The sequence below is a fragment of the Lipotes vexillifer genome, unplaced genomic scaffold, assembly GCF_000442215.2.
Source record: "Lipotes vexillifer unplaced genomic scaffold, Lipotes_vexillifer_v1.1 scaffold189, whole genome shotgun sequence".
NCBI lineage: Eukaryota > Metazoa > Chordata > Mammalia > Artiodactyla > Lipotidae > Lipotes > Lipotes vexillifer.
The window spans coordinates 1968009-1979289 of record NW_006785816.1 but is presented as its reverse complement, the minus strand read 5'-3'; the positions used below and the strand labels follow the sequence as shown (position 1 = coordinate 1979289).

The 11281-nt window shown below is 48.4% G+C and overlaps 1 protein-coding gene across 3 annotated transcripts in view; it reads left to right on the top strand.

The window, feature by feature from the left end:
• The window catches only part of GPR161 (G protein-coupled receptor 161), a 47292-nt gene that overhangs the window by 22605 nt on the left and 13406 nt on the right, over positions 1 to 11281 (top strand). Inside the window, exon 2 of one of the 3 annotated variants that reach the window (XM_007458107.1) lies at positions 3737 to 4081. The exons of 1 other annotated variant lie outside the window; for it this stretch is intronic. In XM_007458107.1, the coding sequence (XP_007458169.1) occupies positions 4050 to 4081 (32 nt within the window). In that variant the 5' untranslated portion in view covers positions 3737 to 4049. Of the gene's footprint in view, positions 1 to 3666; positions 4082 to 11281 lie in introns of those variants that run through there. One more of the 3 variants, XM_007458106.1, reaches the window with a different exon arrangement.

Here is an 11281-nt window from a genome sequence, read left to right as displayed (position 1 = left end):
CGTTGCGGAGCACAGGCTCCGGACGCGCAGGCTCAGCGGCCATGGCTCACGGGCCCAGCCGCTCCGCGGCATGTGGGAGCCTCCCCGACCGGGGCACGAACCCACGTCCCCTGCATCGGCAGGCGGACTCTCAACCACTGCGCCACCAGGGAAGCCCCCCAATCCTGTTTTTATATTTGTATTTGAAGAGTGAGTTCATACTGATGCCTGCAATAACCAAGCTAACACCACAGGGTTCTTCTTCACCTTTGTCTATTTTATAATTCATATCTCCTTTCTCCCATGATTAGAAATGTGTTTCCCAACATAAGCATGTATACTCAGTTGCTGTACACTCAAAAGAATTGTAAACTTAAAACACCATTAACAACATCTAACCTACTAAGTAAACTTAGTTGTTCTCTTTACAATATGTACCATTAAGAGTTTACAGTCAAAATATCATATTTAAAAGCTACTTAATTCTTTTCTCTGTATGATTATGTTATCAATCTAATATATACTTAGCCTTATTTTTTTTTCAGTTTGCAATCAATTTTATATCTGCTTTTTGCATCCATTTTTATTTAACCTTTTTAGTATGTAAAATATTTACTTGGTTCAAAAGGCAAAACTGTAAAAACATACTGAGAGAAGTCCACTTCCATCTGTATCTTTGTTTCTGGTTATCTTTCCTATTTTTCTTTTTGTATAAGTAAGCATATATTTATGTATATTTTATGGGCAAATGTATTTTTATTTCCCCCTTTTTCTCACATATTTTCTTTTTATAACAACTACTGCCTCAATGAATAAAATAACCGTGGGCATCTGTTACTTAATATTACGAACTTATGTCTTCAGGATAAACATCTAGAAATGGAATTGCTGGATCAAAGGCTCTGTGCCTGTGTAGCTTGGTTAGGTATTGCCAAATCCCCCTCCCTAGCGCTGTTACATTTTGTGTTCCCATGTGGAGCGTTGGAGAATGCCTGCTTCCTCCCAGCCGTACCGGCAGTGACTGTTGCCAAGCTTTTGAATCTTTAGTGGCATGAAAGGAAAGAAATGGTACTTCAGTGTAGTTTTAAAGTGCATTCCTCTTATTTTGAAGAAATGGGGCATCTTTTCATGTGTTTAAGTACAATTGGTATATCTTTTTCTGTGAACTCTTTTTTTTCTAGTTTTATTGAGATATAATTGACACATAACATTGTATAATTTCAGATGTACAACATGATGATTTGATATACGTGTATATTGCAAAAAGATTACCACTATAAATTTAGTTAACATCCGTCATCTCATATCGTTACAATTTTTTAAAATGTCTTTTACTCACTTTTCTATCTTTTTCTCTCTCTTTATTTTTAAGTTAGAATGATTAGTCCTGTGATATGTTTTAAATATTTTCTCCCATTTTGTCATTTGTCTAACGATTCAGAATTTGTTTTCTTTACCACACTGTTATCACTTAGGCAATTTAGTATAACATGCTTATGTAGGACTTTATTTTGAGATACCAGTTAATAATTTACTTATAAGAGTGAACAAAATTCAGAACTCAAAAAAATAAAAGCAAAACCCAGAAATAAGCTTACAAAGATACAGATATAGAAGGCATAATTCTAAAGTATATTTACTACACAAAGCTAGAGTACCTAACGTATTGCATAACTGAATCAAAATTCAGAATATTTTAGCAGCCTGGAAATACGGGCCAAAAGGCACAAAGTAAAATTTAGTAGACATAACGTTTTGGATTTAGGCTTAAAAACACTAATGCCATAAATTTAAGCCTGGGGGACACCTGCCTTCACAGAAACTCAAATGTGTGTGAACTTTGGGTTTTAATTGACCACACATTTATGTAAGTCCAGCAGGGTAATATGGTTGCTAAAAGAAAATGCACTCCTAGAGTGAATAGTATCAGAAGATTATCCTGATCATGGAGAAAATTGCCCCTTTATGCACTTACTAGACCGTGTCCAGAACGGTACGTTCAGTCTTGGGGTCCACAAATTAAGAGGGTCGTTGACATCCATGGGCAAGTCCAAAGCAGGGAGTCTGAGTTAGTAAAGAGTCTAGAAGTCACATCAGGAACCTGGGAGTTTTAATCTGGAGAAAAGAAAGCAAGTAATCTGTGAAGGATTTGAAGGCTGTCAAGGGGAGGAGGGATTAAAATTATTTGATGTTACTCAAGCTCGCAGCATCTGTGGTTGTGACCTACGAGTGCGCCTGTTGGTAAAGGGAGACTTTCTAACTGGCCTTAAGGGCTGCTGGGAAGAGGAAGAACTGCCTTCCTCACCTACCAGCTCCCTGTGGCCAAAGGTGTCTGGACAGAGGTGCCAGGTCAGGTGGGCGCTGTCGGGAAGGCTCTGCTGCTGTGTGTAGGCAGTCTAGGCGACAGGGTTCTTGCTTTCTGGCTCGGGGAAAGCAATCTTTCCTTCCTTTCTGGTGTATTCTCTTTGCTGGGAACAAGAGCAGGTGGGGAAAGTGATCTGTAGGATTTTTTTGGCTGATTCAAGTAGATGAAACTTTTGGAGAAACATTCGTCTGTAGGATTGAATGTTAAAATGTGTCAACCTTGAGCTTTCAGCAAGATCTGAAGCCAGCGTCCCAAGAGCAGGGACTGCCCCTTGTTGAGAACAGTGTTTGTGGGCAAAGACCTCAAACTGTGCCTCCTCTTACCCATTTATCATTAGTGTCAGCTCCTTGCCCTCCCTCACCGTGGCTGATGAGAGCAGTAGTGATGCCTCAGTATGAACTGTACTTGTTTAAACCCTGCTTAGGGATCTCAGAATGATTCCTATGCTAATCTTATTGTCCAACTTGAATGGGCACATGAATCAACTGGGGACGGCATTAACGTGCAGGTTCTGATTTAGCAGTTCAGAGGTGGGCATGAGATTCTGCATCTCTAGTAAGCGCCGGGTGATACTGATGCTGCTGGTTCAGGGTCCACCCTGCATTGCAGGAGTCAAAAGCAGCAGTCTGCCTAGCCCAGGTGGACTGAATCAGAATCACCTGCCCTGTGGTTGTCTAAAATGCAGACTCCTAGGCTGTACCTCTGTTCTCTGGGACCAGACATCTCTAGGGATGGAGCCCAAGAATCAGCTCTTTGAGCTGGTACTGCAGGTGATTCTTAGGTACATTAAAGGTTTTGAACCACTGGTCCTGGGGAGAATGGATAGGGTGGTTTAGACTCGGGGGGGCAGGAGTGGACTTCCCTGGTGGCTCAGGGGTTAAGAGTTCGCCTGCCAATGCAGGGGACACGGGTTCGAGCCCTGGTCTGGGAAGATCCCACATGCCGCAGAGCAACTAAGCCCGTGAGCCACAACTACTGAGCCTGCGTGCCACAACTACTGGAGCCCGTGCGCCTAGAGCCCGTGCTCTGCAACAAGAGAGGCCCCTGCTCGCTGCAACTAGAGAAAGCCCGCATGCAGCAACGAAGACCCAACGCAGCCAAAAGTTAAATAAATAAATAAATAAATAGATTGGGGGAACACATCGTTCACAGGGACACAGTGAGTCGCATAGAAAGTCGGTTGTAGAAAGCTGGCCACTTCTGTAGAGCTTGCGTGGAGACGACTGGCTGGGTGACCTGGGGCCTCTGCAGCTCTTCTGTAAAGTGCACATGCTATGGGTTGATGACTGCTCTCCTGTCTCTGGGTCTTGTCTTTCCAGTCGTCCAGCATGCTCTGCCCACCCCCCGCCGAGGCGCACTGACCATGAGCTTCAACTCCTCCCTCAGCCACAGGAAGGAGCTGAGTAACCTCACCGAGGAGGACGGTGGCCAAGGGGGCGTCGTCGTCACCGAGTTCATCGCCATTGTCGTCATCACCATTTTCGTCTGCCTGGGCAACCTGGTAATCGTGGTCACCTTGTACAGGAAGTCCTATCTCCTCACCCTCAGCAACAAGTTCGTCTTCAGCCTGACCCTGTCCAACTTCCTGCTGTCCGTGCTGGTGCTGCCTTTCGTGGCGACCAGCTCCGTTCGGAGGGAATGGATCTTCGGTGTGGTCTGGTGCAACTTCTCGGCCCTCCTCTACCTGCTTATCAGCTCGGCCAGCATGCTCACCCTCGGGGTCATCGCCGTCGACCGGTAAGCTTGCATCACGCTCAGAGAATCGAAGGGTTTAGGAGTGTGGGCAAAGGGGGAACGTGAGAGATCATGTGGGCTGTGCCCTCCAAGCTGCCTCAGCTCCTCGGGAGAGTGTCAGGTCTGTGCCGGGGAGGGTGAGAAAGCAGAGTTCTGCCTCTTCTTCTGTCCCCTCAACCGGAGCACCTGTGATTTTATCTGGTCTAGCTTGCGTGTAGTTGGGGACTTCCCTGGTGGTCCAGTGGTTAAGACTCTGCGCTTCCAGCTGCAGGGGACGTGGGTTCGATCCCTGGTCAGGGAACTAAGATGCCACATTCTGTGCAGCGTGTCCAAAAAATGAGAAAAACAAGTTAGAAAAAACAGTTCTATTAACTTCTACTTCTCAGTTGATAGGTGAGAAACAGAAGCTGAGGAAGGTGACGTGGCAGAGGAGGTATCATATCCAGGTCTTCCCCAAAGTGCTGCCTGCTCTCTGTTGCTTTGGGTTGGGCCAGAGCTGCACCGGGGCAGCCAAAAGAGGAAATACTCTCTATCCTCCACAGTGCAAGGGCCTGAACATCAGCTCAGTCCTGGATGGAAGGAGAGCAGGGGAAGGGAAGACACCGCAGGGAGTAAGATGGTGGCACCTGGGAGAGACAGTGTGTGCTTCAAAACATCTGGGCTGTCCCTTCTTGTGGCATAGCTGGCTCTAACAGCATGGAATAGCACTGCTGACGCCCCTCAGCTCTATCTAGAAGGTTCTTCCAGATTCCTGCGTTAGGCTGTCAGATTTAGTTGTGAAAGTCCTGCAGGCTTTGACAGCGAGTTTCCGACCCCTGGAGTCTTCTTTATTAGGATTTTGCCAATGGTCACTTCTTTCATCCCCGGCAAGGGTTCAACCGTATGAGGGCAGAGTGGGGAGATTCAGATTCTCTGTGATTTATAGAACTGGGGAGGGAGTCAGGGAAAACACAGAGGGGTTCCCCAGGGGTGTCGTGTCGTCACTGGGTGACACAAGTCCCCTGGCTCCCTTGGGATCGTCCATTTTTTGAGCCGATGAGTGGTGGCTAGATGGTCCACCCAAGGTGCAGGCCTCCACTAGTGCCGAGGCCAGAATCCTTTCGGCCCTCTGCACCTGAGGGGAGTTAGAGTGAAGGAAGCCATTGATCAGAACTAATCAGGTGGCTTCTCCAAATATCTCCTTTCCCCCCAACAAAAGAAAATAATACCCAAAATAGAAAGAGTACAATAAGAAATATCCATAATCCCACCAATCAGAAGCAATCACTGTTTACATTTTTTTAGTATACTTGCCTCCAGGGATTTTTGGCTGCATGCAGTAAATTTAGAAAACAGGCTCAAGCACATGTGGTTCTGTGACCTGCTTTTTCACTTAACAAGTGATTGTGAGCATTTTTCCCACCTGCAGATATCCCTGGAGAATGTGATTTTGAATGGTTACATGGTATTCTGTCCTCTGGATGGACTGTAGTTTATTTTTACAGTCCCCTGTTAGCTTACTATTTTATATAGCACTTTGATGAAGATGTATGTTTGTGGAATTGTGTTTTCAGTCACAGTAAACACACTTTGAAGATTCTTGATGTGTAAAAGGCAGGCTCCCCTTCAGAAGCTTGTACAGGTTATTACTTCAGCAGCCGTTCATCGGCATCCTGTCAAGACTGATAATAAGCACCGCAGACATAACTGGAAGTCTGTTGGCAGTAGGATGGGATGGGGAATCATTACTTTTGGGATATCCCGTCCTGGGTCCTATGGAAGGTGGAGCGGGGGCCAACAGCTCAGGAACAGAGCGGGGAAGTCAGTTTTCAGATGCCTCTCACAGAACTGTGTATACGTGGATGCTCAGTAAGTGGAGGCAGCTCTCGGAGGCCGTATACTGCTTACTTGGATCTGAGGTCTAGGTAAGCGAGAGTGCAATTTCCACCAGCAAGCATGACCGATTCTCAAATCATGCCATCAAAATGCATCAAACGAGAGAGCACTTGCCTCTTTCGACGCCTTGCTCTTTCATGCTGGGAATATTTGCTGGGTGTCTACTCTGCGAAAGGCCCTGTGCTAAATCCTCAGATGGTAGGATACAGCATGAGCAGGACGCAGCCCTTGCCCACCCACCAGGAGTTCAGAGTTTCATGGCAGAGGCTGACCCGTGGGTGCTGATGTGAACACAAAGCAGAATTAAGCGCTATAACAGCTCCCATAGCTGCTTCTGATGGCAGGGCCTACAATGCTCCAGGGGAAGGGTGGCATTTGAGCTAAGTCCTAACACTGAATAGGATTGCAGGGGCCCTTCCGAATGAAGAAGCCGCCTCCATTTATTCATTTGATAAACAGTTATGGAGCACCTAACGTATGCCTGGCCAGGTGATTGGTGCTGGGAACGCACAGCTGAAGGAGATGAACAGACACGCTGAGGAATTCACAGTGTTGGGGGGATAGACATGTGGCCAGGTAATTTTAGGACCATGTGGTGTGTACGTAGAGCCAGTGTGTTCAAGGTACTGTGAGAACGCAGAGGAGGGAGCAAGGCCGGAAGTGGTGAAAAAGCATGGCACGTGGGACACAGCTGGAGACCAGGGGAAACAGCTGGTCACGGAAGAGGTGACACACGTGAACAAATTGGCGTCACCGGTCATCTCACTAGAGATTTAATCCAGGCACCCCAGACCCCACAGCCCGCGCCAGGGTCACCCAGTGACAGAGCCGTGTGTCGAGAAAGGGCTTCTGCCTCTCCCTGCGATGACAAGTCACCAAGGCCTGGTTGTCTCTGGAAAATAGATCATTTCCTCCTGCGAGTGTAGCAAGATGGATTTGGCCATCACAGTGCTTTGCCCAGATCTTTGACTATAAGATATAGACTGCTGTAAAATTTGGTGTCTTCAAATATTTTCATGGCAGGTGCGATTAACTTTTTTTATTAATTGGTCATTCGTGTGGCTAAAAATACAAATTGACTGGACCAGCGAATTGATCATGTTCATATAAATGATCACCATCTGACCAGGATTTCAAACACCCCTTCCCCTGTCCCCATGAATTTTAGGGAATTAAATTTACTTGATGTTAGTGATTTTGAAGGTTACATATTTGCCTTCTATGTTGGAAACCTAAAGATGCAGCTGTGTGTGTGTGTGTGTGTGTGTGTGTGTGTGTGTGTGTGTGTGTGTCTGTGTGTGTGTGTGTGTGTGTGTGTGTGTGAGAGAGAGAGAGAGAGAATGAGAAAGAGGGAGAAACAGACAGAGAGGTGGAGGGGATGGGTAGGAAGGAAGGGAGAGTGAGAGGGAGGGGAACAGGCGAGAGGAGGCAGTAGTAAAAGATAAGTGAGGAGAAAGGAGAGAAAAGTAAGAGAATGGGGGTGGAAGAAAGAGATGGGAACATCGTTAAGAAAGTTGAAGAAAACAAGGTGGGGGGGGCATGATCTCTACTAGAATGTGTTACATGCTAGTCACCTGCCGGGCACTGCACTATGCCGTTAACAAATGTTTATCCCAGCTAATCCTCACAACGACCCTATCAGTCCTCATTTTGCAGAAGAGCCTAGCGAGGTTTTGCAAACTCGCCCAAGTCCACATGGCTGGTAAGTAACTCGCCCAGTTTCTGAGATGCTAAAGGCTGTGCTCTTAACCATTACACAACATGCAAAGTCAATTGTCAGGCAAATCCGACAACCAGTTCGTTTAGCTTAGGGTTTCTCGACCTTAGCACGATTGACCTATTGAACCGGATAATTCTTTGTTGTGATGAGCTGCCCTGTGTAGGATGTTGAGTGGCATCCCTGGCCTCTACTCACTAAATGACAGCAGCACCTCCCAGTTGTGACAACCCAAAATGTCTCCAGACGTTGCCACACAGCCCCAGTTAACAACGCTACCTAAAGAAATCTGTCAAACTGGTTGGGCCAAGATGGGCCAAGAGCATCCATCCTGTAGCCCCGTGAAGAGAGAGCAAAGGCAGAGCATAAAAAGAATAGCCGGCTGGAGTGAAATTCACCATCGAGAGGTCAGTGTCCTAAAGCAGCCATGTGGAGAGGTCCAGGCGGGGAACACCATTCGACCCGGGAAGATTTTCACTGTGAGTCCAACATGGTCACCTCTGGCTTAGCCTTGGAGTTGCCAGTGCTTTAGGTCCTGTTAAGACGTTTCTAATGTTTTCATTCCACACCAGCGTGTATGAAACTCCAGCTCTAAAAATAGTATTTTAAATAAAAGTAGCTAGCACTATGGGATGGTTAGTTATAGAGCAGCCAGGAGATTTTTCAGTGTTAACGTGTTCACTCCAAGGTAGCTGTAGTTGGCTTAGATTTTGTTCACATTTTTAGTGAAGTCATCTTATTAAAAACAGGGGTCGTGGGCTTCCCTGGTGGCGCAGTGGTTGAGAGTCCGCCTGCCGATGCAGGGGACACGGGTTCGTGCCCCGGTCTGGGAAGATCCCACATGCCGCGGAGCGGCTGGGCCCGTGAGCCATGGCCGCTGGGCCTGCACGTCCGGAGCCTGTGCTCTGCAACGGGAGAGGCCACAACAGTGAGAGGCCCGCGTACGGCAAAAAAAAAAAAAAAAAAAAAAGTAAAAACAGGGGTCGTTATCTAAGTGGGTGATCTCGTGGCAGGAGAGCTAAGCATTGGAGCCCCTACGGGCATTACCACCTTGAAGTTACACGTGACATCACAAAAGGCTCTTTGGGGACCAAGGGTGGTACTTGGGCTCGTGTCTAAAAATGAGTTGTTGGAGAAAAGATCGAGAGCTTCAGAAGACAGCTAAGAGTACGGAAAACAAAGGAAAATCCCTCCGTTTTGGCCTGTATTAACCTGCAGGGAATAGGGAGTTGCTTTTGTTCTTTATTTTCCTTTGAACCCGCAACTAGGCCTAAATGAGGCTTAAGTTTAAAAAATGAAGTTTCAAATCTATTAAACCCATTAAAAAAATTATTTTTGTGGACAGATGTTGGCATGTTTATATCTTGATAAAGGTGTAGATTTGAGCATTGCAATGTATATACATTTAGCCAAAAGAACCCTAAAACCAAAGCAACCTCTGGAGGGTGTGGATATATACAGGCAGCACTCTGGCCTCTGGGGCTCTTCTGATTGTAGGAGACGGCCTCTCAGGAACCAGCACCAACCCCGTGCCTGGGCGTCCTGATGGGCCTCTGGACTCAGTTGGGAGAAATCACTGTCACATCCCACAGGAACTGCTGGTGCCCAGAACCTCAGACAGTGAGTGATATAAATACCACTTGTTAGGATAAAGAAGTTTTGCCATTGAATAATAATACTAACCGGTGTTGACAGTAGCCAGAAGGCTATGTTGCAGAGGACAGCTGATTCGTCTTAATGATTTTTTTTTTTTTTGCGGTACGCGGGCCTCTCACTGTTGTGGCCTCTCCCGCTGCAGAGCACAGGCTCCAGACGCGCAGGCTCAGCGGCCATGGCTCACGGGCCCAGCCGCTCCACAGCATGTGGGATCTTCCCGGATCGGGGCACGAACCCGTGTCCCCTGCATCGGCAGGCGGACTCTCAACCACTGCGCCACCAGGGAAGCCCCGTCGTAATGATTTTGATGACTGGTTGAACGTGGCTGGTCAGAGGAGACAGGGACAGCTCATGTTCCCCAGGCCTGGCTTCCCACACCTACCTGTACACTCGCCCCTGAAGTGTTGCCTGAGGTCAGAGGGCCTGCACAAGTTTTAAACGGGCAGAAGAAAGTAGAAATATCCACCTTGTTTCTTTTTAAAAGTGAAGAAAACCTTCCTGGAAGTGCCCCCAATCCCACCCCAGCAAACTCGCCTCACATTTCATTTGCCAGATGATGTCACACACGTCAGTGCCTCAGCTGGTCACCTGGCCAGGGAGGGTGTGCCACCAGCATGGCCTGATTCATCCCCTGGTGCTTAGAAGGGCCCAGCGTCCCCTGTGGTCACAGCAGTTTTGCAGGAGCAAGATAGGGATTCTGTCTTCAGGAAGGAAGGGGGAAAGGTCAGTGCACAATGTCCCAGCTCTGTCCCCGCTGCCATCTAAAGGGAGGCCCCATCCAGCCCTTTCCCCCCACTCGAGCCCATTCTGTCCTTGGAGCAGATCTATGCCAGACGTTCTGTGATTCCCATCTTCCTGGTGAAGGAACTGAAGCTCTGAGAGGTTAGATCAGCTACCCAAGGTCACACAGCTAGTGGACAGCAGAGTCACCATCAGAACCCAGGGATCGCCAACTCCAAAGGCATGCTTCTTTCACGGGGCTGCATGGCCTTTGCAAGATGCGAACCCAGATGTCAGCAGAAGACACCACAGGCTCTGTGCAGGGGTTCCGTAATCCATACCATAATCACGGTGGTTTCCTCTCATCAGGCTCCACGCTCAGAAACACTCCTTCCAGGCTAGACCTTGGTGGGGCCTCGAGGCTTGAGACCAGCAGTCCCCATCTTGCCTCTGATTTGGAAGGTCCTTCATACAGGGGCCCCTCCATGAGAGTCTGCCCCAGGCAGCAGGTGGTAATTCAGGCCATGGCCCCTGTCCCTGAGCTCTAGTGCCCAGGGGTGACTCAGGAAGGTCCTGGTGGAGCAGGTGGTTCACAGGTGGTGTGTGAGGCTCATAGCCACCATAGTCATCTCCTAAGGTCCCGCCTGTAGCAGGCAGCCTCAGTGTGGTCACCCCTGTCCCGCCACACGTTGCCCTCCTGCAGAAGCCCCATTGTTAAAGAACATTTCCTTTGGATAAAATGTCCGGGTGGGGAGGCTGGTGGTTTGCTTTCAACCACATGGTCTAAATCCTCCCACGCACTCCAGCTAAAGGGTCAGAGCTCAGCTGGCTGGCAAGGCTCCGCACGCCCCGGCCCCCTGGCTCCTTTTCTCCCCGCGCACCATCACCCCGCGCCTGCCTGGTTGAGCTACAGGCAGCTTCCTCATTGAGCCGGTGCTCAGGTACATCTCCGCGTCTCGCCAAGGCTGGCGTTCTGCCTCAGCTGTTTCTGGGCCAGTGCCTCTGTTCTTTCAAGACCTGAGTTTGTGTGCTATCTGGGCCAGGAAGTCCGCCCTGACCCTGCAATCTGGATCCGAGGCCCCGTCAATATGAATCAGTAGCTCTCCAGGCCTCTCTTCTTCTTTATAGAGCTGAGGGGTTAGGAACCACCCCTGGTCTGTGGACTCCGGAACAAGACCAAGACGGTTTGCAGGGAATTGCTGGCATGTGCGCTGGGGACTGTAGACTCAGGTTGC